The sequence below is a fragment of the Calidris pugnax genome, unplaced genomic scaffold, assembly GCF_001431845.1.
Source record: "Calidris pugnax isolate Ruff unplaced genomic scaffold, ASM143184v1 scaffold562, whole genome shotgun sequence".
NCBI lineage: Eukaryota > Metazoa > Chordata > Aves > Charadriiformes > Scolopacidae > Calidris > Calidris pugnax.
In genome coordinates, this window is record NW_015091273.1 from 27,533 (window position 1) to 54,228 (window position 26,696).

At 52.9% G+C, this 26,696-nt stretch overlaps 5 protein-coding genes across 9 annotated transcripts in view; all 5 read right to left on the minus strand.

Moving 5' to 3' along the window:
• The window catches only part of LOC106898968 (tripartite motif-containing protein 7-like), a 34,310-nt gene that overhangs the window by 4,364 nt on the left and 3,250 nt on the right, over window positions 1-26,696 (minus strand). The gene's annotated exons all lie outside the window — the stretch shown is intronic.
• LOC106898967 (zinc finger protein RFP-like) lies at window positions 845-23,841 on the minus strand. 5 transcript variants are annotated; one of them, XM_014960582.1, is made up of 8 exons: window positions 23,390-23,841; window positions 22,682-22,936; window positions 3,224-3,319; window positions 2,749-2,979; window positions 2,512-2,578; window positions 2,151-2,279; window positions 1,833-1,862; window positions 845-1,630 (listed from the first exon to the last, which is right to left on the minus strand). In XM_014960582.1, the coding sequence occupies exons 1-8, from the start codon at window positions 23,513-23,515 to the stop codon at window positions 1,113-1,115; spliced, it is 1,452 nt and encodes a 483-aa protein (XP_014816068.1). In that variant the 5' UTR covers window positions 23,516-23,841; the 3' UTR covers window positions 845-1,112. The 5 variants fall into 5 exon arrangements, with proteins under 5 accessions (XP_014816068.1, XP_014816067.1, XP_014816069.1 ...); XM_014960581.1 differs by having other exon boundaries at window positions 22,682-23,841; XM_014960583.1 differs by lacking the exons at window positions 22,682-22,936; window positions 23,390-23,841 and adding an exon at window positions 3,990-5,013 and having other exon boundaries at window positions 2,164-2,279; window positions 2,556-2,578.
• LOC106898969 (tripartite motif-containing protein 7-like) lies at window positions 9,684-13,179 on the minus strand. The gene is made up of 7 exons (XM_014960587.1): window positions 12,734-13,179; window positions 12,023-12,118; window positions 11,548-11,778; window positions 11,355-11,377; window positions 10,983-11,098; window positions 10,632-10,661; window positions 9,684-10,429 (listed from the first exon to the last, which is right to left on the minus strand). The coding sequence occupies exons 1-7, from the start codon at window positions 13,151-13,153 to the stop codon at window positions 9,912-9,914; spliced, it is 1,434 nt and encodes a 477-aa protein (XP_014816073.1). The 5' UTR covers window positions 13,154-13,179; the 3' UTR covers window positions 9,684-9,911.
• Window positions 19,259-20,228, minus strand: LOC106898972 (E3 ubiquitin-protein ligase TRIM39-like). The gene has a single exon (XM_014960589.1). It carries the CDS (start codon window positions 20,072-20,074, stop codon window positions 19,460-19,462), a length of 615 nt encoding a protein of 204 aa, XP_014816075.1. The 5' UTR covers window positions 20,075-20,228; the 3' UTR covers window positions 19,259-19,459.
• LOC106898973 (E3 ubiquitin-protein ligase TRIM39-like) lies at window positions 25,530-26,609 on the minus strand. The gene has a single exon (XM_014960590.1). It carries the CDS (start codon window positions 26,350-26,352, stop codon window positions 25,801-25,803), a length of 552 nt encoding a protein of 183 aa, XP_014816076.1. The 5' UTR covers window positions 26,353-26,609; the 3' UTR covers window positions 25,530-25,800.

A 26,696-nucleotide genomic window follows, 5' to 3' on the forward strand; every position in this document is an offset into this window, starting at 1 on the left:
GGCTTCTCCTTTTTCCTGGGGCTTATCCAACTTCCAGAGGCTTCTCTACCTTCTGGGGCTTCTCCAGCTTCCAGGAGTTTCTCCAATTAACAGGGGCTTCTCTGTCTTCCAGAGGGGTGAAATACTGGAAGAGGTTTCCCAGAGAAGCTGTAGATGTCCCATCCTTGGAGATGTTCAAGGCCAGGTTGGACAGGTCTTGGAGCAACTTGGTCTGGTGGGAGGAGTCCCTGCCTGTGGCAAGGGGTGGGACTGGATGGTCTGTAAAGTCCCTTCCAAGCCAAACCCTCCTGTGATATCAGCCCCATATGGGGTTGCTCCTCTCCAGCAGCACAGGTGAGGCCAATATCTGGGTATGGGGACCAGTTTGGGGCTTCCCAGTATGGGGGGGGTGGGGGGGGGGCAAAGAGGGTGAGGGCACCAAACTAAGGCCCAGGATGGATGGGGAAAGACTGGGATGATGCAGCCTGGGAAGGAGAAGGATCAAAACGCTGTAAGGGCCCAATGGGGTTAGAGAGAGGGCAGAGCCCGATATCAGATCCCTCCAGTGCCACTCATTACATCCCGTTAATTGGTTAATTACCCATTGAGGCTGGGAAAAGAGGGCTCCTGGGGCCATAGGCATCCTCACCCTGCTCTGATCTGCTTTCCCAGGCAGGGACCTCTGGGGAAAAGAGAAGGACTTGATGGACCTTCACCTGGACCCCTGGGTCTCATCTCCCTGTGCAGTGGGTTTTGGAGAGGAACCAGGATGGATTTTCTTTCCTCCAGTTCTCTTAAACAACTTCCAAGAAAACCCAGTAGGAAATAAAAACCCAAGATAAAAAGCACACACACAAGGCAGAAATTGTATAGAATTGAACTTTTACTTTTAACACCACATCAGGGCAAGTTCACAGCCTCCACGTAAAAGCCATTAATGATTAAACAGTGATTAAAAGATCAAAATAGAGTTTAAGGCACAGAAATGCTCCTATTTTTCACTAAAGGGAAGGAAACTGAACGCCGCTCCCCTTTCCTGTCCCTTTGGTGCGATTGGGACAAAACCCAGCCCCTGGTTTATTTCCCAAGGGGAACTCGAGGACTTTGGGGGTTGGGTTTTTTTGTCTTGTGCCTTAAGGAAAAAGTCTGAGTTGAACATCCCCCGTCACCATGAACCACGGGAAGACTCTCTCCCCTTGGAAAGATGCTGCCAGAAAAGCAAAGATCCGTTCTTTGCTCTCAGCTTCAAAAAACAGCACCCTCCCTTCCTCATAGTCCAAGCAGATTCGTATCCGCTTGGGGACACGGCGTAGAGTCAAAGGGATGGCATCAGGAGATGTCATAGCCGTGTACTCATTTTGGATATGACACAGAGCCCATATCCCCTCACTGGGATTCAGGACAACCCAACGGTTCCTTGGAACCGACTCCTTGGCCACCCCAATGGCCCATGTGCCTTCTCTGTGGACCTCCACATCCCAGCAGTGCCACCCCGATGTGAAGCCCCTCAAGCCCAGCACACAGTGATTGACTTTGAACCTTTTTGGGTTGGGGGGCAGGTCCTGCTCACAGCAATCCCACCGCACAAGCTTGCAGTCTTCCAAGAGATAAAGCCTGGCGTTGGCCGTCTCTGAGTCCAGCGTCATCTGTGCTGGAGGTGGAGAGAGAGTCAGGCTCATTGCAGCAGATCTGGGGGGAAACAGGGCTCTTTCTCTCCCTTCCCATCCCTCTGACCCAGTTGGGACCCCACCAGGCATCACCTGGAGGTCCAACCAGGGTGGGAGAAGGGGGAAAGGAAGCAGCAGAACACTTAAAATCAATTTAACATTTGGGCACGTGTTCAGTTCGCTTACTTGCCAAAGGAAGCTCAAACTCCAGGAAATCTAGAGGGAAGAAACAAATGTGAGAGGCAGAAAGATCAGTTGTTCTGATTATGAGTTTCTGCAAAAGTCCCGAGAGTCAGGAACAGGCTTGGGGGAAGGTCGAGGAGGCAGAGGAGAAGAGGAGGACAGGCAGGGAACATCAGACCAACGCTCGCTGCTCGTTCTCTGTCTCCTTGTGGGATCTTGAAAGAAATAACCCCTCATTCAGCACCCAGGATGCCTTTCTTTCCCCTGGCTTCACTCCATCCCTCCCCACCAAGAAGCACAATGGCATTGCCCTTTCTGGACCTGCCCTTCGTACTCTGAAATTTCTCCACAAGTTCCTTGATGTCTGGGTTCTTCTTGGCGAATTCAGAGAATTTCTTTTCCAGCTTTGGGGCAATCTCGAGTGATTGGGAGAGTGTTTCCCTCTGGCCCCTGGAAGGGAAGAGGGGATGGATTTACACCTGGTTGGAGTTTGCTGCTCCATGTTATCTCAGCACCCCCTGCTCCTGCCTCCTGCCAGCCTGTGTTCAAATCAATCATCAATTAAGAAGAGAGAGGCAGAGCCCTCCTTCCAACCCCCTGTGGCCTCCGTCAACTCCAAGGGCTGTACCACAGAAGAGCCAACCCGTCCCCAAGTGCTTTCTCCCCGTGTCCTGCCACAGACCTGCTCTGTGGTGGTGACATGGGGACAGGAGAAGGACCACAGACCTGCTCAAGGTGGTTCCAATGTCCTGGAGGAGAGAGAAAAAGAGACTCAGTGAGATGGAACACCTCCCCTTGGAGTACCGGGGTCCCCCTCTAAGGAAGTCCTTCTTGGAGCGGGTTGGGGGAGACAAGCGAGGGCTGGAGACCAAGCTCAAGGTGGGCCTTCCCAGCCAGTTTGGAAAGCCTGGGCTCTCACCTTCAGGAGCTGCCAGTCTGGCTGCTGGTAGGTCTTCTCCATCTCCCCAATCAGCGTGCCCAGCCTTGTTGTCTCCTCCAAAAGCCTCTGGAGGATTTCTTCATGGGCGTTCATTATCTCTGTGTCCAGCTGCTCCAGCTGGGCCAGAAGAGAGGACTCCTCTTTGTCCAGGAACTCGTGCTGCTTCCTACATGTCCTCACAATCTCCTGCTTTGCAGCTTCTGTCCTCTCCTGCCAAGGGAGAAGCAGAAGCGGGGAAAGGGCAGCAGGGAACAGTAGAAGAGCATCAAGGGTCAAGGGTGGGCTGTGTCTTAGTAAGATCCACCAAGAAGAGGCATTTGGGGAAGATACAAACCCCCTCTCCCTTCCCCACAGCCCTTGAGCATCACCCAAACCTCAGGGGGAGGAGGAGGAGGAGGAGATGTTCCTCCTTTCTTCCCCCACCCTCTGCCCAGGAAAACTGATGGGCACCTACAGTGTGGTCCTTGAGTCTGTCTTGTGTGTCCTTCACGGAAGATTGAAGCGCCTCTTGCTCTGATTTCAGAAGGTGCAGTTGGGTCTCAATTTGTTTCTGAGAAGAAAGAAAGAAAGAAGTCCCCTGCGGAATGGCGTCATGGTCTGGCAGCCTCAGCAGAAGCACCGGGGAACTCTTGGTGGCTCTTGGGGTAAGTGTTGGCAGTGTTTTAGGACCCTCATGATTGTTTCAGGGTTATTTAACTTCTCTTGTTTCCAAGAGCGTGGTGCTCCTATGTCCGCCTCTTCCTCAGGGCAGGCAATGCCACCTCAAGGGTTGGTGGCAAGAGACAAGGATGGGTGACTCCACAATAGGTTTATCCCACAGGCCAAAGGCTCTACAGGGATCTCCACCCATCAACAGCACCAACACCAGATCCTTCTGGACCTTTGTGCCTCAACACACCCATAACCCCCCTCACCTTGCACTCCTGGGCCGCCTCGTCCACGGGAACCACAGAATGGTACTGGTTGTTTTAGGACCCCCATGATTGTTTCAGGGTTATTTAACTTCTCTTGTTTCCAAGAGCGTGGTGCTCCTATGTCCGCCTCTTCCTCAGGGCAGGCAATGCCACCTCAAGGGTTGGTGGCAAGAGACAAGGATGGGTGACTCCACAATAGGTTTATCCCACAGGCCAAAGGCTCTACAGGGATCTCCACCCATCAACAGCACCAACACCAGATCCTTCTGGACCTTTGTGCCTCAACACACCCATAACCCCCCTCACCTTGCACTCCTGGGCCGCCTCGTCCACGGGAACCACAGAATGGTACTGGTGCACCTCGGACCTGTCGCACACCACGCAGATAAGCCTTTTGTCATCTTGGCAGAAGAGCTTCAGGGGTTCCTGGTGTTTCTCGCACAAGGTCTCCCCTCCTTCCACCTCTCTGTCCCATTTAATGTTCGAGCTCTTGGCTGCTTCAATCACGTTGGCCAACTTCCTGTTGGGGCGGAGGCTCTTCTGGGACACCATGTCCCTGCACTGGGGGCAGGAGAAGTTGGTGGTCAGTCCTTCCCAAGTCCGAGTGATGCACGACCAGCAAAAGCTGTGCCCACAGTGGATGGACACGGGGTCCTGGAATATTCCCAGGCAGATGGAGCAGCAGGCTTCATCCTGGAGGATTTCCAGAGGCGTCCTGGCTGCCATGAAGAGCCACCGTCACAGCTTCAGTCTCCAAGTTTGTTTTGATTTTGAAGAAAGAGGAAGGAGAGAGATTTCCTGTTTCTACACCTTTGCTTACACTGAGACCCAGCCCCTTCCCAGCAGGGTTTCAGACAATAGAGTCATTTATATTCCTCCGGGATGTAGGGGTTGGACAGCTGAGGAGGAAGGGAATTGGAGACGCCCATCCCATTTTCACCCTTTCCTGGAGGCCCTGGGAATTTTTCACTCTCCAAAGCCACTTCCAATCCATGGAGTCCAGTGGGATTTTGGGACTCAACAGCAGCTGGAAGAGGAGTTTCAGGCCCTGGTGGCACCTCAGAGAAGTTGTGGTGCAGCTGCGGGTGGGAGACAAGCAGTGGCTGAAACTGCCTCTGAGATGTCAGGGGTGAGAGGATATGACCAGGGCTTGGGAAGGACCTCAGCCCCCTTCAGGACAGACTCTGTAGGGCTGTTTGGGAAACTCTCATTATACCCTTTTAATTGTTTAATTACACATTGAATCTGGGAAAACAGGGCTCCTGGGTCCATAGGACTCCTTTTTAACTTCCTGCTCTTTGTCTGGGCCTTGGCCACCAGCCTTGTGCCACCAGCCTCCCCCTCTCCTCCACTGCCCCTTGGTGAGTTATGTTGGGACCTAGGGGGAAAGCACCGCCTGAGGATGAAGAGGAGGGTAGGAGGAAGATTGAGGGGAGTGGTTGTTGGGAGGGGAAGACCAAAACAAGGGGGTGGGATATGGGGGGAGCTCTGGAGCCCCCCTGGAGCCGTGGAAGGGACAGGGAGGGTGACAGGGACAGAAGGATGTTCCTTCCAGCTCAGGAACACAACACAGAGCCCGGATAATCTAAACGTGGTTATTAATTAGTGCAGATGGTTGCTGTCACAACACATCCTCTTCACTGGCTTCCAGGTTGTCCCACCTGTGCAGGAGTTGGGGACGGGGGGAGAGATCCTGGTGGCCCCTGTGCTCAGAGCTGGGTGGCTTCTTTCTGGCAGATCCACTGGACGGTGGAGCCGCAGCTCTTGGAGCTGATCCTGCCCTCCCTGATCACCCCACAGGATCCACCTTCATCCTGGGGGCTCAGCTGGAATCTGGGGGTGCAAGAAGGACCCCACATCACACACCCAGGGCCCTGGGGTGATGGTGCCCATCCCGACATCCATGTGTGTCCCCCCCCTCCCAAAAAAGCTCTCACTGGCTGGGGTCCAGGCAGGGGTCATTCAGCCAGGTCCAGCCCTTCCCAGCCAAGAGGCTGATCCAGAAGTAAGGGGTGGGTTTTTGGAGGGTTCCATTAACAAAATCCTGGAGTCGGGGGCGGGAAGTGGGGAGAGAAGAGGACACAGGGTGACACTGACATGTCACAGATCAGCACCCCAAAACAGGTCTCCCGTCCCAGGACACAGCCCCCCCCCACTCCCCTAGTGTTCCCCAGGTGAAGGCGCCCAGGGCTGGATGCTCACACCAGGTTTCTGGGCCAGCCCTTGGTCCTTCCCCAGGTGCCACCAAACCCCATCCCAAACCCCTTTACCAGCTCCTCCTGGTCCTCCAGCATCAGCAACTCACCCCCCTGCTTCCCACAGTCCTCCCGGCTGGAATTCCAAAGGCTCATCCCACGGGATGCCCAGTAGCACTTGGTCCCCCACAGCGTCCAGTTGGTGGGGCAGAGGGTGCACCCCTCATCCTCTGGGGACAGACAGAGGGACACAGCCACACTAAGGCACTCTGGCTGTCACTGCCATCTGGCCAGGGAGATGTTCCCTCATGCCTTATTGTTGGGGGGGACCCCCGGATGGGGCTTGAGGGGGGGTTACCTCTCAGGGACACAGGCTCTTCCTCAGCCTTGAGGCGGTACAACTGCATCCCAGCGACGCCTTCCCACATCCCCGTGTCCCCTCAAGCTGTTCCCTCTCTGCCACCAGCAAAGCCACTGGGAGAGATGGATGATGGAGAGGATGGAGGGGGCACCCGATCCCTCCCCACCATCCTAAATACAACACCCCCCCTGCCTCAACTCACCACACACCATGAGAGACAGTGCCAGAGTGTCTGTGAGGGTCCCAAGAAGACAGCAGGGATGACGGGGGGCTCCTGCAAGGACACTTGCCCACCATGGGGCACAACCTCCCTGGGGGTCTTGCAGGATCACAGAATCACAGAATCTTAGTAGTTGGAAGGGACCTCCGAGATCATCGAGTCCAACCACAATGATCCTGTGGTCAGTGGTACAAATAAAAAAAAAGGGGGGGGGTGGCGGTGCAGGGGGTTGAGAGCATCCATCACCACCCCCTAACCCCTGCAGACCCTGGTAAGGACCAGCAGCAGGAGGTGGGTGTCCCCAAAATGCCCTCCCCTCCCTCTTTTGAGGTGACAGCTCAGAAGAGGCAGGGCAGCAGACAGCCCGGGGTGGGTCTGACAAGCTACAACCTCCAGAAAAGAACCCCTCCAAACCCCCAGACCCCCCTGCCTCCCTCTGTGCCTCAGTTTCCCCAGCTTGAGCAGCTCTCAGGGACCCGACAGTCATCACCGCCCCCTATTTCCTCTCTCCCACACCCAATTTTGGGGGGGAGGAGGACCAGAAGATGCCCCCACCCCACCTCCCACCCCCAATACCTGCACCCTGGAGGGCAGCCCCCCACTTCTCTAAGGCCATGTAGCCTTCCTCGTCCTCCATGCCACTGAAGAGCGGGGAGGCCAGAGGGTTGGGGACAGGGAGGAGGGGACAGGAAACCCAAGCCCTGATGACCACTCTGGGGATCCTGCCACCGAGCTGCCAACAGGCAGCGAGGGGGGAGAAGGGTCTGAGGTTCCTGCCACCCCCGCAGCGAAAATTGCTCCAAACCGGCTGGGGACTGCAGCCCTGAAGCCCTGGTGAGGGACACTGGGGTGGCTGTCCAGGGCGTCACCACAGACCTGCACACCAGGGGGGGTTGATGGTAACCCCAAGGCTGGGGACCCGAGCAGAGACTGTCCCATCATGCTCTGCCCTGATGCACATCTCCATCTCGACGTACCCCCATCATCTGGAGCAGGGATGGAAAAACCATGAGAGAAGATCCATCGGGGGATATTCCTTGTGAGAAGGGATCAGGAGTGCACGTGGCATCTCCTCTGTCATTACAGTGGCAGGGAAGAGGGAGGGAAACACCAAGAAGAGCCAGCACCAAAAGCAGCAGCCCCATTTCCAGGGGTTTCTGGCCAATTTTGGCTTCCCCTTTGCACATGGAGTCAGGTTGGGACTCAGCTGCAAATGACTCCAGCTCCTGGCTTGTGGCTGACTTTTCCCCACCTCTATTCCCACAGACTTGCTGAGTTTGAGGAGGCACGAAACGCAGGTTTCTCATCTCCCTGTGCAGTGGGTTTTAGAGAATAAAGGAGGATGACTTTTCCTTCCTCCAGTTCTCTTAAACAACTTCCAAAGAAAACCCTCAGGAAGTAAAAACCCAATATAAAAAGCCCACACGCAAGGCAGTAATGATTTAGAATTGCACTTTTAACTCCCCATCAGGGCAAGTTTGAAACTATCCTGTAAGAACCATTTTGTGGGAAACCTTGGCTGGTCTGAGGGATCGGAATGTGAGCTTAACATCAGCCTTGAGTAGACACCTGTGTATCCTTGAAGAGGCCTGAGAGTCCTGAGAAGAGGGGAGTACATAAGATTAAGGACCTGTCAGACTGCCAGCAGAGGAAAGCTACTGAAGTTACAACAGAGAACAAAGGAGGAGAAAGTCATCCAATCATGAACTGCTGGGCTTTGAGCGAACCAATTATACATGGACACACGTTCCTAAGAAAGATATAAAAGAGTTTGTTAAAACAATAAAGTGGGGTCTTTTGGGCTCTCGCTCACGAAGCTGTGTGTCGTCGTGGCCGTCTCAACAGCGACAATGAAGAATATGTTAAGGAAGATGGTCTGGGTCAGCCCTGCCTCAGGCAAAGGCAAACCTGTCCGTGGGGTTGCCTTTGCTCAAGGACCCGGATGCACTTGGTGGGTGATGCGGAAGGATGGGGAAGTGCAGTGTGTACCACACGGGAACCTGATTTTGGGCGAGAATAGCCAATGAATGAAACTGTATGATGTTAATTGCTAAATGACCCGGCCACTGTCCATCTCATTTTGGTGACTGCTATTGGTTGTACTATAGTAAAAAGCACCCAGACTAATGACAAATGAACTCTGATGAAAACCCGAGTAAAGTGCAGTAGTGAAGGGACCAGAATTGACCTCAGCAGCTGGCGCCCAGCAATTTCCTTGAGATAAACATCTCCAGCCCTTGGACCATGGACATGAGCTGCACCAGATACATCAGCCACAAGGCCCAAAAAAAAGATACAACATGCGACAGTCCAGCCCCCACATACATCATCTTGCATGGCCTGAGAGACCGTTCTAACAGATGGAGCCTGAAGTTCATTTAATGAACTCAACGGATATTTTAGAGTGATGGCCCATAGACTAAGGACATTATACCTGTATGTATATATATATATGTCAGGAGAAACTGATAGAATACAACTGGAAACTGCAGGATCTGGGCATGGCATGAAATGATATGGAATAAGGGGTGGATGATATCCTGGGTCTGGTGGGGATAGGTTTAAATGTCCCCAGGAACCAGCAGGGACACAAGTATTCCATCCCATGTGAGCCATGCCCAAGGGGCAGCCGGAGCTAGCCAGGGGAAGGGGGAGGGGAGAGGAGGTGACCCCCAAGGGAGGAGAGCAGTTGGGGGCGTCCAAGGTTCGGTGGGGCAAGTGGCAGTATCGTAATCATGGTTGTATATTCCTCTGTCACTGTTATTGTTGTTTCTTGCTCCCTTTGCTGTTCTGTTAAATTGCCTTTGTCTCAACCCCACGGGTTTTGCCTTTTTCTTCCAATTTTTCCCTCCCGGCCTCACTGGCAGTGGGGACATTGGTCTGCACGAGCGGCTGCACGTGGTCCTTTGTGGCCATCTGAGGCCAAACCACAGCAGTGGGAAAAGAGAGCTCCTGGGGCCATAGGCATCCTCACCCTGCTCTTATCTGCTTTACTAGGCAAGGACATCTGGGGACAAGAGGAGGGCTTGATGGACCTTCATCTGAACCCCTGGGTCTCATCTCCCTGTGCAGTGGGTGTTGGAGAGGAACAAGGATAACTTTTCCTTTCTCCAGTTCTCTAAAGCAACTTCCAAAGAAAACTCCACAGGAAATAAAAAACCCAAGATAAAAAGGCAGAAAGGACTTAGAATTGCACGTTTATTTTTAACTCCCCATCAGGGCAAGTTTGCAGACACCCTGTAACAACCATTTAGTGATTAAAGAGCGATTAAAAAATCAAAATAGAGTTGAAGGCACAGAAATGCTCCCATTTTGCACGGAAGGAGAGGAAGCTGAACACCGCTCCCCTTTCCTGTCCCTTTGGTGGGATTGGGACAAAACCCAGACCCTGGTTTCTTTCCCAAGGGTAAGTTGGTGGCTTTGGGGGTTGGGTTTTTTTTTTCTCCTGTGCCTTAAGGAAGAAGCTTAAGTTGAGCACCCCCAATCACCATGAACCACGGGAAGACTCTCTCCCCTTGGAAAGATGCCTGAGGAAAAGCAAAGATCCGTTCTTTGCTCTCAGCATCAAAAAACAGCACCCTCCCTTTCTCATAGTCCAAGCAGATTCGTATCCGCTGGGGGATGCTGTGTAGAGTCAAGGGGGTGGCACAAGGAGAGGTCAGAGCCTCGTACCCATCATGGGTATGATGCAGAGCCCATACCCCCTCATCGGGCTTCAGGCACAACCCATGGCCCCTTGGAACCGACTCCTTGGCCACACCAATGGCCCACACACCTTCTCTTTGGACCTCCACATCCCATCGGTGCCACCCCGAGGTGAAGCCGCACGAACAGAGCACACAGTGATCACATTTGAATCTCCTCGAGTTGGAGGGCAGGACCTGCTCACAGCATTTCCACCACACAAGCTTGCAATCTTCTGAGAGACAAAGCCTGGCGTTTGCTGTTTCTGGGTCCAGCGTCATCTGTGCTGGAGGTGGAGAGAGAGTCAGGCTCATTGCAGCAGATTTTGGGGGAAACAGGGCTTGTACTGCACACTCCCTCCACTCGGACCTGGTTGGGACCACTCCAGGCATTGCCTGGTGGTGGGACCAGGGTGGGAGAAGGGGGAAAGGAGGCAGCAGAACACTTTAGGTAAATCTAATGGTTGGGCACCTGTTTGGTTCACTTACTTGTCAAGGGAAGCTCGAACTCCAGGAAATCTAGAGGGAAGAGAGAAATGGGAGAAACACAAAGATCAGTTGGTCTGATTGTGGGTTTCTGCAAAAGTCCCAAGAGTCAGGAACAGGCTTGGGGGAAGGTCGAGAAACTTGAGGAGGCAGAGGAGAAGAGGAGGAGGACAGGCAGGGAACACCAAGAAAACGCTCACTGCTCGTTGGCTGTCTCATTGTCTCATTGCGGGATTTTGAAAGAAATAACCCCTCATTCAACACCCAAGGTGCGTTTCTTTCCCCTGGCTTCACTCCATCCCTCCCCACCGAGAAGCACGATGGCATTGCCCTTTCTGGACCTGCCCTTCGTACCTGGAACTTTTTCCAGAAGATCCTTGATATTTGGGTTCTTCTTGGTGAATTCAGAGAATTTTTTTTCCAGCTCCGGGGAAATCTCGAGTGAGTGGGAGAGCGTTTCCCTCTGGCCCCTGGAAGGGAAGAGGGGATGGATTTACACCTGGTTGGACTTTGCTGCTCCTGCCTCCTGTCAGCCCATGTCCAAATTCATCATCATTCATTCAGGAGAGAGAGGCAGAGCCCTCCTTCCAACCCCCCCGGTGGCCTCGGTCAACTCCAAGGGCTGTAGTGCAGAAGAGCCAACCCGTCCCCAAGTGCTTTCTCCCCGTGTCCTGCCACAGAGCTGCTCTGTGGTGGTGACATGGGGACAGGAGAAGGACCACAGACCTGCTCAAGGTGGTTCCAATGTCCTGGAGGAGAGAGAAAAAGAGACTCAGTGAGATGGAACACCTCCCCTTGGAGTACCGGGGTCCCACTCGAAGGAAGTCCCTCTTGGAGCGGGTTGGGGGAGACAAGGGAGGGCTGGAGACCAAGCTCAAGGTGGGCCTTCCCAGCCAGGTTGGAAAGCCTGGGCTCTCACCTTCAGGAGCTGCCAGTCTGGCTGCTGGTACGTCCTCTCCATCTCCCCAATCAGTGTGCCCAGCCTCGTCGTCTCCTCCAAAAGCCTCTGGAGGATTTCTTCATGGGCTTTTGTTATCTCTGTGTCCAGCTGCTCTAGCTGGGCCAGAAGAGAGGACTCCTCTTGGTCCAGGAACTCATGCAGCTTCCTATATGTCCTCACAATCTCCTGCCTTGCAGCTTCTGTCCTCTCCTGCCAAGGGAGAAGCGGAAGCGGGGAAAGGGCAGCAGAGAGCAGGAGAAGAGCATCAAGGGTCAAGGGTGGGCCATGCCTTACTGGGAGCCACCAAGAAGAGGCATTTGGGGAAGATACAAACCCCCCCTCCCTTCCCCACAGCCCCTGAGCATCACCCACCCCTGCGGGAGAGGAGGAGGAGGAGGAGATGTTCCTCCTTTCTTCCCCCACTCTCTGCCCAGGAAAACTGATGGGCACCTACAGTGTGGTCCTTGAGTCTGTCTTCTGTGTCCTTCACGGAAGATTGAAGCGCCTCTTGCTCTGATTTCAGTACGTACAGTTTGGTCTCAATTTGTTTCTGAGAAGAAAGAAAGAAGTCCCCTGTGGAATGGCATCGTGGTCTGGCAGCCTCAGCAGAAGCACTGGGAAACTCTTGATGGCTCTTGGGGTAAGTGTTGGCAGAGTTTTGGGACCCCCATGACTGTTTCAAGGTGTATACGCCCCTCCATTTTTCCTGGGTTTTACTTTTTCTTTTTTCACAAAGTTCAAGGTGCTTTCAGGGAGCTGTGGGTTGTGAGAAGGGCTGAGGATCTCTCCCCCTTTTTTGTCTTACTGATCTTCAGCAGAGCTGACCTTGATAAGGAACCCGCACCCCGGAGGACAGAGCCATTGAGGGAGTTTTGCAGGGGGATTTTTGCAGGGGAGAACTCCTCTGCCTCAGTTTCCTACCCTCCCCTAAGTCCCTGCTCGTGGCTGTATCCTGGGGGAGAGCACCTGTTGGTCCCCAAGAGTGTGGTGCTCCTACGTCCACCTCTTCCTCAGGGCAGGCAATGCCACCTCAAGGGTTGGTAGCAAGAGATAAGGATGGGTGATCCCACAGGCCAAAGGCTCTACAGGGATCTCCACCCATCAAGAGCACCAACACCAGGAGCTTCTGGATTTCAGTGCCTCAACACACCCATGACCCCCTCACCTTGTACCCCTGAGCAGCCTCATCCATGGGAACCACAGAATGGTTACGGTGCACTGCAGACCTGTCACACACCACACAGATAAGCCTTTCCTCATCTTTGCAGAAGAGCTTCAGAGGTTCCTGGTGTTTCTCACAGATGTTCTCCCCTCCTTCCACCTCTCTGACAGGTTCCTCGTTCAATCTCTTGGCTGCTTCAAGCATGTTGGCCAGCTCCCTGTTGGGGCGGAGGATCTTTCGTGCCATCGTCTCCCTGCACTGGGGGCAGGAGAAATTGGTGGTCCGTCCTTCCCAGGTCTCAGTGATGCATGACCGGCAAAAGCTGTGCCCACAGTGGATGGACACGGGGTCCTGGAATATTCCCAGGCAGATGGAACAGCAGGAATCATCCTGGAGCATTTCCAGAGGCATCCTGGCTGCCATGAAGAGCCACTGTCGCAGCTTCAGTCTCCAAGTTGGTTTCGATTTTGAAGAAAGAGGAAGGAGAGAGATTTCCTCTTTCTAAACCTTTGCTTACACTGAGACCCAGCCCCTTCCCAGCAGGGCTTCAGGCCATATATGAACTTATATTGCTCTGGGATGCAGTGGTTGGACAGCTGAGGAGGACGGCGATTGGAGACGCCCATCCCATTTTACACTTTCCTGTAGGCACTGGGATTGTTCAGTCTCCAAAGCCACATCCCATAAGTGGAGTCCGGTGGCATTTGGTGACTCAAGAGCAGCTGGAAGAGGAGTTTCAGGCCCTGGTGGCACCTCAGAGAGGTTGTGGTGCAGCTGCAGTGGGAGGCAGACAAGCGGTGGCTGAAACTGCCTCTGAGATGTCAGGGGTGAGAGGACGTGGCCAGGGCTTGGGAAGGACCTCATCCCCTCTTCAGGACAGGCTCTGTAGGGCTGTTTGGGAGGACTCCAGCATCTCTTGGGTCACCTGAAGGGTTCAAATGTGCATCTCACTGTAGAGTAGGGCCTTCTTTCTGTCAGAAGCAATTTCTGCTGCTCCTGACCCCATGGAGATCCCCTTTGCCCTTGGGGTAAGATGGTCCATCAGACCAACACCCTGCTGAGACTCCTCTGGAACAGGGATCCTCCCTCGTCCCTGGAGATTGCTGGGGCCTCCAAGACCCTCCAAGGTCCCAGCAGCTTTCTCTGAGCTGCGGGGACAGAGCTGAGAGGTCCGCACTGGAGCTTTTCCTTCCTTTCCTGGCTTTTTCAAGGCCTTTGACTTTCAAGAATGGGTCTTGCCCCTTCTTTCCAGCACCCTCGCCTGATATAAAGCTGCTTATTAGGCTTCCTGACCCAAAGGAATATCTATAAATTGCAGAAAGGCCAAGTTCCAGCTCCTTGTCTTCATCTTTCCTTCCTCCCACCCCTGATTTCTCCCACCCCACAACTCAGCCAAAGGCAGCTGAAATGAACAGGGTTCAACACCAAAGCCTTGAAAATTATGTATGTTCTTGCTGATACCATGAAGGTTTTTGACTCACAAGAGGCCCTGGTGGGAAAATGCCAGATATTAAGCCGGATTCAGCAAAATAATCATCTCCTTTCTTGGATCCAAAGCAGGAACCAGAGCCAGCTTCTCCAGCCCTGCAGGAGCATCAGTGTCGACAGTCCAGAGTCAAGAGTGTGAAGTGTCAAGGTAAGGAGAAGTTGGAAAGGGTGGGAGAAGGGCAGGAGGGGTGAAAGCTTTGAAAATGGTGTCCCCAGGGGCTGTGCCCAAATCCTGGGCTTTGTTCTCCTGCTCCTCCCAGGGTGAGATTCCCCAGAGAAATCGTGGAGGGCACCCAAATGTTAAAAAAATCCGCCCAAGGTGACCCTTTCTCAATCTCCTGCTCTTGGAAACACCACGAAAATGAGATTCGAGGTGGAGACTGGGACTCGTTTGATCTGCTTTTTGGGTTACTGTTGACCACTTCCCTGCTGGGGCAGAGGCTCTTCTGAGACACTGTCTCCCTGCACTGGGGGCAGGAGAAGTTGCTGGTCACTCCTTCCCAGGTCCGAGTGATACACAACCGGTAAACACTCTGCCTGCAGTGGACGGACACGGGGTCTTGGAAGAAGCCCAGGAAAAATGAGATTCGAGGTGGAGACTGGGACTCGTTTGATCTGCTTTTTGGGTTACTGTTGACCACTTCCCTGCTGGGGCAGAGGCTCTTCTGAGACACTGTCTCCCTGCACTGGGGGCAGGAGAAGTTGCTGGTCACTCCTTCCCAGGTCCGAGTGATACACAACCGGTAAACACTCTGCCTGCAGTGGACGGACACGGGGTCTTGGAAGAAGCCCAGGCAGATGGAGCAGGAGGCTTCGCTCTGCAGGTTTTCCGTGGGCTCCAGGTTGCCATTGCTCTTCCCAACTCACCTCTGGGATAGGATCAAAGGAGCTTGGCTTCACAGGGAAGAAGACGACCTTCCTCCTCCTGGTTGAAAATGGTGGGGAAAACAACTCCCAGCCCTCGCCGCACAGAGAGAGTGAAAAGAGGGCAGATGCGTGTGATGGTTCCTCCTGCCTCCAGCCTCCCACTGCTCCCACATCCCACCAGATGTGAGTGAGCAGATAAGGAGACGGGAGGAGGGCGGGACGGCTCTTCAGAGGGACCAGGATGGGCTGGAGCCTCCTGGGTAAGGCTGAGACGGGGCTTTGGGAAGAAATGTCATGGAACTTGGGGTTGGAGACCCTCCTGGACCAGGACCAGCTACGGAAGAGGACGTCTGGGGTCTCTGAGGAAGGGGACAAGTTGCCCATGAGTCAGTAATGGGACCAACTTGCTGGGGCTTCTCCACCTTCTGAGGCTTCTCCACTTCCAGGGGGCTGAGACAATGCAAGAGGTTGTGCAGAAAAGCTGGAGATGGTCAAGGCCAGGTTAGACAGGGCTTGGAGCAACCTGGTCTGGTGGGAGGTGTCCCTGCCTGTGGCAAGGGGGTGGGACTGGATGGTCTGTAAGGTCCCTTCCAAGCCAAACCCTCCTGTGATATCAGCCCCATATGGGGTTGCTCCCCTCCAGCAGCACAGGTGAGGCCAATATCTGGGCACGGGGACCAGTTTGGGGCTTCCCAGTACGGTCAGGGGGGAAAGAGGGTGAGGGCACCAAACTAAAGCCCAGGATGGATGGGGAATGACTGGGATGATGCAGCCTGGAAAGGAGAAGGATCAAAACGCTGCCAGGGCCTAAGGGGGTTAGAGAGAGGGCAGAGCCCGATATCAGATTCCCCCAGTGCCCCTCATTAACACCCTGTTATTTGATTAATTACCCACTGAAGCTGGGAAAAGAGGGCTCCTGGGACCATAGGCATCATCACCCTGCTCTGATCTGTTTTCCACATCTGGGGACAAGAGGAGGGCTTGATGGACCTTCACCTGAACCTCTGGGTCTCATCTCCCTGTGCAGTGGGTTTTGGAGAGGAACCAGGATGACATTCCCTTCCTGCAGTTCTCTTAAGAAAATTCCAAAGAAAACCCCACAGGAAATAAAAAATCCAGATAAAAAGCCCACACAAAATTCAGAAATGACTTGAATTGCACTTTTAATTTTAAATTCCAATTAGGCCATTTGCAGCCACCTGTAACAACCATTTTGTGATTGAAAGTTTAAAATATAGTTTAAAGGATAGAAATGCTCCCATTTTGCACAGAAGGAAAGGAACCTGAACACCGCTCCCCTTTCCTGTCCCTTTGGTGGGACTGGGACAAAACCCAGCCTCTGGTTTCTTTCCCAAGGGTAAGTTGATGGCTTTGGGGTTTTTTTTATTCTGTGCTTTAGGAGAGAAGTTTGAGTTGAGCATCCCCCATCACCATGAACCACGGGAAGACTCTCTGCCCTTGGAAAGATGCTGGTGGAAAAGCAAAGATCCGTTCTTTGCTCTCGGCATCAAAAACAGCACCCTCCCATTCTCATAGTCCAAGCAGATTCGTATCTGCTTGGGGACACTGCATAGAGTTAAGGGGGTGACATTCGGAGAGGTCAGAGCCTCGTACTCATTTAAGTAATGACGCAGAGCCCATATCGCCTTCTAACCGACTCCTTGGCCACCCCGATGGCCCATATAGAGTTAAGGGGGTGACATTCGGAGAGGTCAGAGCCTCGTACTCATTTAAGTAATGACGCAGAGCCCATATCGCCTTATAATTCTTAAGGCCCAACCAGTGGCGCCTTCTAACCAACTCCTTGGCCACCCCGATGGCCCAATAGCCTTCTCTGTGGACCTCCACATCCCAGCGGTGCCACCCCAATGTGAAGCCCCTCAAGCCCAGCACACAGGGATGGACTTTGAACCTTTGCATGTTGGAGGCCAGGTCCTCGTCATGCCTTTTGCATTGCACGAGCTTGCAGTCTTCTGAGACATAAAGACTGGCGTTGGCCGTCTCCGGGTCCAGCATCATCTGTGCTGGAGGTGGAGAGAGAGTCAGGCTCATGGCAGCACATCTAAGGGGAAACAGGGCTTTTTCTCTCCTCTCCCATCTCTCTGACTTGGTTGGGACCCCTCCAGGCATCGCCTGGTGGTGGGACCAAGATGGGAGAAGGGGGAAAGGAGGCAGCAGAGCACTTTAGGTCAATCTTTGGGGGCAGAAAAGCTTCTTTTACCATATTTTTGATTTCATATGATGGCTTGGTTTGGCACACGTTCGGTTCACTTACTTGTCAAAGGAACTTCGAACTCCAAGAATTCTAGAGGGATAAGAGAAAACTGTGAGAGGCAAAAAGATCAGTTGGTCTGATTGTGGGTTTCTGCAAAAGTCCTGAGAGTCAGGAACAGGCTTGGGGGAATGTCGAGAAACTTGAGGGGGCAGAGGAGAAAAAGAGGAGGAGGACAGGCAGGGAACATCAGGCCAACGCTCGCTGCTCGTTCTCTGTCTCCTTGCCCTTGGGGTAAGATGGTCCATCAGACCAACACCCTGCTGAGACTGCTCTGGAGCACAGATCCTCCTGCGTCCCTGGAGATTGCTGGTGCCTGCAAGACCCTCCAAGGTCCCAGCAGGTTTCTCTGAGCTGCAGTGACAGAGCTGAGAGGTCCGGACTGGAGCTTTTCCTTCCTTTTCTGGTTTGGAACCAGGTATGGATCTGCTGGCTCTTGTTGCTTTCCTCCTCCTTCCCTGCCACTGGAATGACAGAGGAGAACTCCACTTGCACTCCCGATCCCTTCCCCCCAGCCCTGCCTCCTGCCAGTCTGTGTTGAAATTCATCCTTATTTAAGTAGAGAGAGGGAGAGCTCTCCTTCCAAGGCCTCGTGAACTCCTTCAAACCTCTGTAGGGCTGTTTGGGAGAACTCTTAACATCCCTCCCTGCCTCTCATTGTGTCAGTCCTCTGCTTCGTTTATAACCAGGTGAGAACTAAAATATTGTTTGCTTCCTACTGACCTTCTTCCTCTGTGAGGAAATAGTTAATTGCTGACCTTCTGACTGTGTGAGAGAATGGTTAGTTCCCAGCTGATAGTGATAAGGATGGGATAACAAGTAGTTTATCACCTCAATGTTCTCTCCTATGTCAAAGTAAGGGCTCCTGTACCAATTAGGACAGAGCTGGGGCTACTCCAAGGAACATCCTTATCATCCTCCAGAAGCTGTCCATCTTACAGTCAGCGTCTCCTGATGTCCCGAGATGACTCAATACATTATGAGGATTGTGTGAGGAAGGGTATCCCTGCCCAAACAGCCATCGAGGAGCTCACGGCCATGCAGCACTGTCTTACTGACGCTGCCAAATTTAATACGTGTTTGCAAAAGGAGCTCTTGGGTCACACTAATGAATGTGTCAGCCCAGGTGGAGTTATAGAGTAGGGAGGAGGAATAATGATAATCCTTGTGTAAATTATGGGTGAATGTCACCAGTAAGGGGTGCTAGATTTGGGGATTACCTCTTAGCACCCAACGTGGAATAAAGCAATATTTCCTCTCTAAGCTGCTTCTGGTTTTGAGAGATCTTGATTCAGGTAACACTTATACACTGTTAATTGTTTAATTACCCACTGAGGCTGGAAAAAGAGGGCTCCTGGGGCCAAAGGCATCCTCGCCCTGCTCTTATTTGCTTTTCCAGGCAGGGAAGTTTGGGGACAAGACAAGGACTTGATGGACCTTCATCTGAACCCCTGGCTCTGCTGTATCTTCTCAAGGAACAAGCCCAGTCTCTTCCTTGACTAAAGCCCAGCACATCAGGGCTCAGCCTGAGCCAGCACCAAAAGGAGAAGCCCCATTTCCAGGGGTTTCTGACCAATTGTGACTCCCCCCTTTGCAAATGGAGGCAGGCTGGGACCCAGATGCAAAGGACTCCAGCTCCTGGCTTGTGGCTGACTTTTCCCCACCTCTATTCCCAAAGACTTGCGGGTTTTGAGGGGGCAGAAAACACAGGTTTCTCATCTCCCTGTGCAGCAGGTTTTAGAATGGAAGGAGGATGACTTTTCCTTCCTCCAGTTCCCTTAAGCAACTTCCAAAGAAAACACCGCAAGAAATAAAAAACCCAAGACAAAAAGCGCACACACACAAGGCAGAAATTACTTAGAATTGTACTTTTACTTACAACTCTCCATCAGGGCAATTATGCAGGCACCCATGAACATCAATTTAGTGATTGGAAGATCAAAATACAGTTTAAGGACCAGAAATGCTACCATATTGCACGAAAGGAACCTAAACACTGCTACCATCTCCTGTCCCTTTGGTGGGACTGGGACAAAACCCAGTTCCTGCTTTCCTTCCCAAGGGTAAGTTGATGACTTTGGGTTTGTTTTTTTTCCTGTGCCTTAGGGAAGAAGTTTGAGTTCACCACCCCACATCACCATGAACCACGGGAAGACTCTCTCCCCTTGGAAAAATGCTGGTGGAAAAGCAAAGATCCGTTCTTTGCTCTCAGCATCAAAAAACACCACCCTCCCGTTCTCATAGACCAAGCAGATTCGTATCCGCTTGGGGACACTGCGTAGAGTCAAGGGCGTTACATTTGGAGAGGTCAGAGCCATGTACCCATCATGGTTATGACCCAGAGCCCATACCCCCTCTTCAGGCTTCATGTGCAACCAACGGTCCCTTGGAACTGACTCCTTGGCCACCCCAATGGCCCACACATCATCTCTGTGGACCTCCACGTCCCAGTGGTGGCACCCTGACGTGAAGCCCCTCAAACCCAGCACACAGGGGTATGCTGTGAACCTCCTCGGGTTGGAGGGCAGGTCCTGCTCATGGATTTCCCACCGCACGAGCTTGCGATCTTCTGAGAGATAAAGCCTGGCGTTGGCTGTTTCTGGGTCCAGCGTCATCTGTGCTGGAGGTGGAGACAGAGATCGGTTCATTGCAGCAGATTTGCAGGCTTTTGCTCTCCCCTGCCATCCCACTGACCCAGTTGGGATGCCTCCAGGCATCTCCAGGTGGTGGGACCAGAGTGGGAGAAGGGGGAAAAGAGGCAAAAGAGCACTTAAGGTCAATCTTTGGGGGCAGCAGAGCTTCTTTTACCATATTTTTGATTTCATATGATGACTCAGTTAGGCATATGTGCGGTTCACTTACTTGTCAAGGGAAGCTTGAATTCCAGGAAATCTAGAAGGAAGAGAAAAATGAGAGAGGCAGAAAGATCAGCTGATTTCATTATGGGTTTCTGCAAAAGGCCCGATAGTCAGGAACAGACTTGGAATGTCGAGAAACTTGAGGAGGAAGACGAGAGGAGGAGGAAGACGGCGGGGAACATCAGGCCAACGCTCGCTGCTCCTTTGCTGTCTCATTGTTGGATTTTGAAAAAAAAATAACCCCTCATTCAGCACCCAGGATGCCTTTCTTTCCCCTGGCTTCACTCCATCCCTCCCCACCAAGAAGCACGATGGCATTGCCCTTTCTGACCTGCCCTTGGTACCTTGGAATTTCTCCAGAAGTTCCTTGATGTCTGGGTTCTTCTCGGTGAAATCAGAGAATTTCTTTTCCAGGTCCGGGGAAATCTCGAGTGAGTGGGAGAGCGTTTCCCTCTGGCCCCTGGAAGGGAAGAGGGGATGGATTTACACCTGGTTGGAGTTTGCTGCTCCGAGTTTTCTCAGCACTCCCTGCTCCTGCCTCCTGCCAGCCCGGGTCCAAATTCATCATTCATTCAGGAGAGAGAGGCAGAGCCCTCCTTCCAACCCCCGTGGCCTCGGTCAACTCCAAGGACTGTACTGCAGAAGAGCCAGCCCGTCCCCAAGTGCTTTCTCCCTGTGTTCTGCCACAGAGCTGCTCTGTGGTGGTGATGATGTTTAGGTTCTTCTCGGTGAAATCAGAGAATTTCTTTTCCAGGTCCGGGGAAATCTCGAGTGAGTGGGAGAGCGTTTCCCTCTGGCCCCTGGAAGGGAAGAGGGGATGGATTTACACCTGGTTGGAGTTTGCTGCTCCGAGTTTTCTCAGCACTCCCTGCTCCTGCCTCCTGCCAGCCCGGGTCCAAATTCATCATTCATTCAGGAGAGAGAGGCAGAGCCCTCCTTCCAACCCCCGTGGCCTCGGTCAACTCCAAGGGCTGTACTGCAGAAGAGCCAACCCGTCCCCAAGTGCTTTCTCCCCGTGTCCTGCCACAGAGCTGCTCTGTGGTGGTGACATGGTGACACGAGAAGGACCACAGACCTGCTCAAGGTGGTTCCGATGTCCTGGAGGAGAGAGAAGAAGAGACTCAGTGAGATGGAACACCTCCCCTTGGAGTACCAGGGTCCCACTCGAAGGAAGTCCCTCTTGGAGCGGGGGCTGGAGACCAAGCTCAAGGTGGGCCTTCCCAGCCAGTTTGGAAATCCTGGGCTCTCACCTTCAGGAGCTGCCAGTCTGGCTGCTGGAACGTCTTCTCCATCTCCCCAATCAGTGTGCCTAACCTCGTAGTCTCCTCTAAAAGCCTCTGGAGGATTTCTTCATGGGCGTTCCTTATCTCTGTGTCCAGCTGCTCCAGCTGGGCCAGAAAACAGGACTCCTCTTGGTCCAGGAACTCGTGCAGCTTCCTATATGTCCTCACAATCTCCTGCTTTGCAGCTTCTGTCCTCTCCTGCCAAGTGCAAATCCAAGCAGGGAAAGAGCAGCAGAGAGAAGGAGAAGAGCATCAAGGGTCAAGGGAGGGCTGTGCCTCAGTGGGAGCCACCAAGAAGAGGCATTTGGGGAAGATACAAACCCCCTCTCCCTTCCCCACAGCCCCTGAGCATCCGTCACCCCTGGGGGAGAGGAGGAGAAGTTTCTCCTTTCTTCCCCCACCCTATGCCCAGGAAACCTAATGGACACCTACATTGTGGTCCTTGATTCTGTCTAGTCTGTCCGTCACGGAAGACTGAAGCACCTCTTCCTCTGATTTCAGAAGGTACAGTTGGATCTGAATTTGTTTCTGAGAGGAAAGAAAGAAAGAAGTCCCCTGTGGAATGGCATCGTGGTCTGGCAGCCTCAGCAGAAGCACTGGGGAACTCTTGGTGGCTCTTGGGGTAAGTGTTGGCAAGGGGAACTCTTGGTGGCTCTTGGGGTAAGTGATGTCAAGGTGCTTTCAGGAAGCTGTGAGGTGGGAGAAGGATCTCTTTTTCTCCTTTCCTACTGACCTTCAGCAGTTCTGACCTTGAGAAGGGACCCCCACCCCAGAGGACAGAGCCATTGATGGAGTTTTACAGAGGGATTGTGGTGGGGAGAAATCCTACACCTCTGTTTCTACCCTCCCCAAAGGCTCTGCTCATGGCTGAATCATGGGGGAGAGGACGCCTTGGTGCCCAAGATCATGCTGCTCCTATGTGCACCTCTTCCTCAGGGCAGGCAATGCCACCTCAAGAGGTGTTAACAAGTCATAAGGATGGGTGAGTCCACAGGGGGTTTATCCCACAGGCCAAAGGCAGGCAATGTCACCTCAAGAGGTGTTAACAAGTCATAAGGATGGGTGAGTCCACAGGGGGTTTATCCCACAGGCCAAAGGCTCTACAGGGTTCTCCACCCATCAACAGCACCAACACCAGAACCTTCTGGACCTTTGTGCCTCAACACACCCATAACCCCCTCACCTTGTACTCCTGGGCAGCCTCGCCCATTGGAACCACAAAATGGTCACGGTGCACCTTGGACCTGTCACACACCACGCAGATAAGCCTTTTGTCGTCTTGGCAGAAGAGCTTCAGGGGTTCCTGGTGCTCCTCACACAAGTTCTCCCCTCCTTCCACCTCTCTGTCCCGTTGCAGGTTCAATCTCTTGGCTGCTTCAATCATGTTGGCCAATTCCCAGTTGCGACGGACTCTTTTCCATGACACTGTCTCCCTGCACTGGGGGCAGAAGAAGTTGGTGGTCAGTCCTTCCCAGGTCTGACTGATACACGACCGGCAAAAGCTGTGCCCACAGTGGATGGACACGGGGTCCTGGAATATTTCCAAGCAGATGGAGCAGCGGGCTTCATCCCGTAGGTTTTCCACAGGCTTCCTGGCGTCCATGAAGAGCGACCCACCGAGCTCCTTTCTCTCTCAAGTGATCAGAAAGGTGAGAGATTGCTCTTCCTGGTTCTACACCATTGGTTACTCTGAGACCCTGCCCCTTCCCAGCACAGCTACAGGCAATACATTAACTTATATTGCTCTGGGAAGCAGCAGTTGGACAGATGAGGAGGACGGGAACTGGAGACACCCATCCTATTTCCACCCTGTCCTGGAGGCACTGGGATTTTTCAGTCTCGCAGCTGAGATAGAACAACAAAGGGCTTCGTTATGTCCTTTGAGCTTTACCTTGAGCTTTACCATGATTTCCCAGGCTGGTGGTTGCACAGTACCGTTTTCCCAGATTCCACCAAAAAAACTAGAAAAGAGAACACAGAACCAGAGCCAGCTTCTCCAGCCACACAGGAGCACCATTGGTCTCTGTCAAGAGTCAACACAGGGGTGAAAGCTTTGAAAGTGGTGTCCCCAGGGGCTGTTGCCCAAATCCTGAGCTTCATTCTCCTGCTCCTCCCAGGGTAAGATTCCCCAGAGGAATCGTGGAGGGCACCCAAATATTAAAAAATCCACCCAAGGTGACCCTTTCTCAATCTCCCGCTCTTGGAAACACCACGACAATGAGATTGGTGGTGGACACCGGGACTTGTTTGATCTGCTTTCTTGGTAACCAGCCACTGAGTCCCGAAATACAGTGTGGTTTCCTGCATCAGACCAAAGGCTTGCCCAGAGTGTGCCATGTCCATCTCGCTCCAGGGAGCCAGCTGGAATCTGGACTCCCAAACCTAGAAGAAAGGCAGGATTTTCTCTCAGTTGAAAGAAATCAGAGGAAAAGCAAAAGCCAAGGTGTCTCGTTATGGGGATGGAAGAAAACCATGAGTCCCTTTTCATCACCCAGGAAGAACCAGATGGTCCTCGGCCTCCCCTTCCGAGGCTGAACTGTTTGGAAGGGGGTGAAAGCTTGAAGCCTGTCCCCACAGATGCCAAGGGCCCAAATCCCTTGGGATGGGTGGAGGTTAATCCAACCCTTTCTCCACACACAGTCTCTGGCCACCCCCACAGCCCCTGCCAGGAGGAGTATTGAGTGACTCATCCTTAACGTTCCTCAGCTGGGGCTTTCTGCTGGTGATTGGCCAGTGTCCACTCCTCTCCAGCTGCAGAAGAAGCCTGTGTGAGATTTTCCCCCTCTTACCTGCCCACCTTTGACTTTCCTCAGGGCTTCCTTCAGGGTGATATGTTTCTGAGAGAGTTCCTGGAGACTCTTTTCCACTGGGGGAAACTTCTCTCTCAGTTCCTGGCAAGTCCTGGCTTCATTCCTGGAAGGAGAAGGCTTTTGAAATCCTTTCCTTGCTGAGCAAGCCATGGAAAAACCCAGCTTAGAAAAGCTGCCGGGTGAGTTTATTCCTCCCTGAGCATCAGGTTGGGTCAGTTGAGACGTTTCTGGGCACATCTGTGGTCCCAAGGTCCCTGTGGAGGACATGCTTGCTCTGGACCTCCTCACTGGTGGATAGTGGCTTCCTCCAGCTGAATGGAGAAGGTGGTGGGGACGTGATCTCTCCCCAGAGCCACCTTCTCCCTCAATTCTGCCTCACCCTGAGCACCAGGGAACCTGTTAGAGAGCAGCAATGGGACCATCTTCAGGGGCTTCTCCACCTCCTGGGGCTTCAACTTCCAGGAGCTTGTCGACCTTCCCAATATTGGGGGCTTTTCCACCTTCCCAACTTGCAGGGGCTTCTCCAACTTCTAGGGGATTCTCCACTTCCAGGGGGGTGAGACACTGCAAGAGGTTGCCCAGAGAACCTGCAGATGCACCATCCCTGGAGATGTTCAAGGCCAGGTTGAACAGGGCTTGGAGCAACCTGGTCTGGTGGGAGGTGTCCCTGCCTGTGACAAGGGGGTGGGACTGGATGGTCTGTAAGGTCTCTTCCAACCCAAACCACCCTTTGATATCAACCCCACATGGGGTTGCTCCCCTCCAGCAGCACAGGTGAGGCCAATATCTGGGTATGGGGACCAGTTTGGGGCTTCCCAGGGAGGCAAAGAGGGTGAAGGCACCAAACTAAAGACTCGGATGGGCTGCAAGGGGCCAGTGGGGTTACAGACAAGAAAGAGCCACGTATAAGATCCCCCCAGTGTCCCTCATTAACACCCTGTTAATTGGTTAATTACCCATTGAGGCTGGGAAAAGAGGGCTCCTGGGGCCATAGGCATCCTCACCCTGCTCTGATCTGCTTTCCTAGGCAGGGATGTCTGGGGACAAGAGGAGGACTTGATGGACTTTCATCTGAACCCCTGGGTCTCATCTCCCTGTGCAGTGGGTTTTGGAGAGGCATTGGGCTGGCTTTTCCTTCCCCCAGTTCTCTTTAGCCACTTCCAAAGAAAACCTCACCGGAAAATAAAAATCACAAGATACAAAGCCCACACACAAGGCATAAATGGTTTAGAATTACAGTTTTAATTTTAAGTCCCCATCAGGGCAAATTTGCAGCCACCCTGTAACAGCCATTAGTGATTAAACAGCGATTGAAAGATCAAAATAGAGTTGAAGGCACAGAAATGCTTCCATTTTGCACAGAAGGAGAGGAAGCTGAACACCTCTCCCCTTTCCTGTCCCTTTGGTGGGATTGGGATAAAACCCAGCCCCTGGTTTCTTTCCCAAGGGTAACTTGAGGGCTTTGGGGGTTGGGTTTTTTATGTCCTGTGCCTTAGGGAAGAAGTTTGAGTTGAGCATCCTTGAACACCACGAACCACGGGAAGATTCTCTCCCCTTGGAAAGATGCTGGTGGAAAAGCAAAGATCCGTTCTTTGCTCTCGGCATCAAAAAACACCACCCTTCCTTCCTCATAGTCCAAGCAGATTCGTATCTGCTTGGGGACACTGCGTAGAAACAGGCGGGTTTCAGCAGGAGAGGTCAGAGCCTTGTACATATTAGGATAATGATTATGATACACAGCCCATATCCCCTCATTGGGATTTGGGACTAAAGAATGGTCCCTTGGAACCGACTCCTTGGCCACCCCAATGGTCCAAAAGCCATCTCTGTGGACCTCCACGTCCCAGCAGTGCCACCCCGATATGAAGCCCCCCGAGCCCAGAACACAGGGATAGACTTTGAACCTCCTCGGGTTGCAGGGCAGGTCCTGCTCACGGTCTTCCCACCAAACAAGCTTGCGGTCTTCCGAGAGATAAAGCCTGGCGTGGGCCGTCTCCGGATCCAGCGTCATCTGTGCTGGAGGTGGAGAGAGAGTCAGGCTCATTGCAGCAGATTTGAGGGGAAACAGGGCTTCTTCTCTTCCCCCCCCCCAACACCTCTGACCCGGTTGGGACCCCTCCAGGCATCATCTGCCAGTGGGACCAGGGTGGGAGAATGGGGAAAGGAGGCAGCAGAACACTTTAGGTCCATCTTTGAGGGCAGAAAAGCTTCTTTTACCATATTTTTGATTTCATATGATGGCTTGGTTTGGCACACGTACAGTTCACTTACTTTTCAAGGGAGTCTCAAAGTCCAGGAAATCTAGAGGGAAGAGAGAAATGGGAGAAACACAAAGATCAGTTGGTCTGATTGTGGGTTTCTGCAAAAGTCGAGAGAGCCAGGAACAGG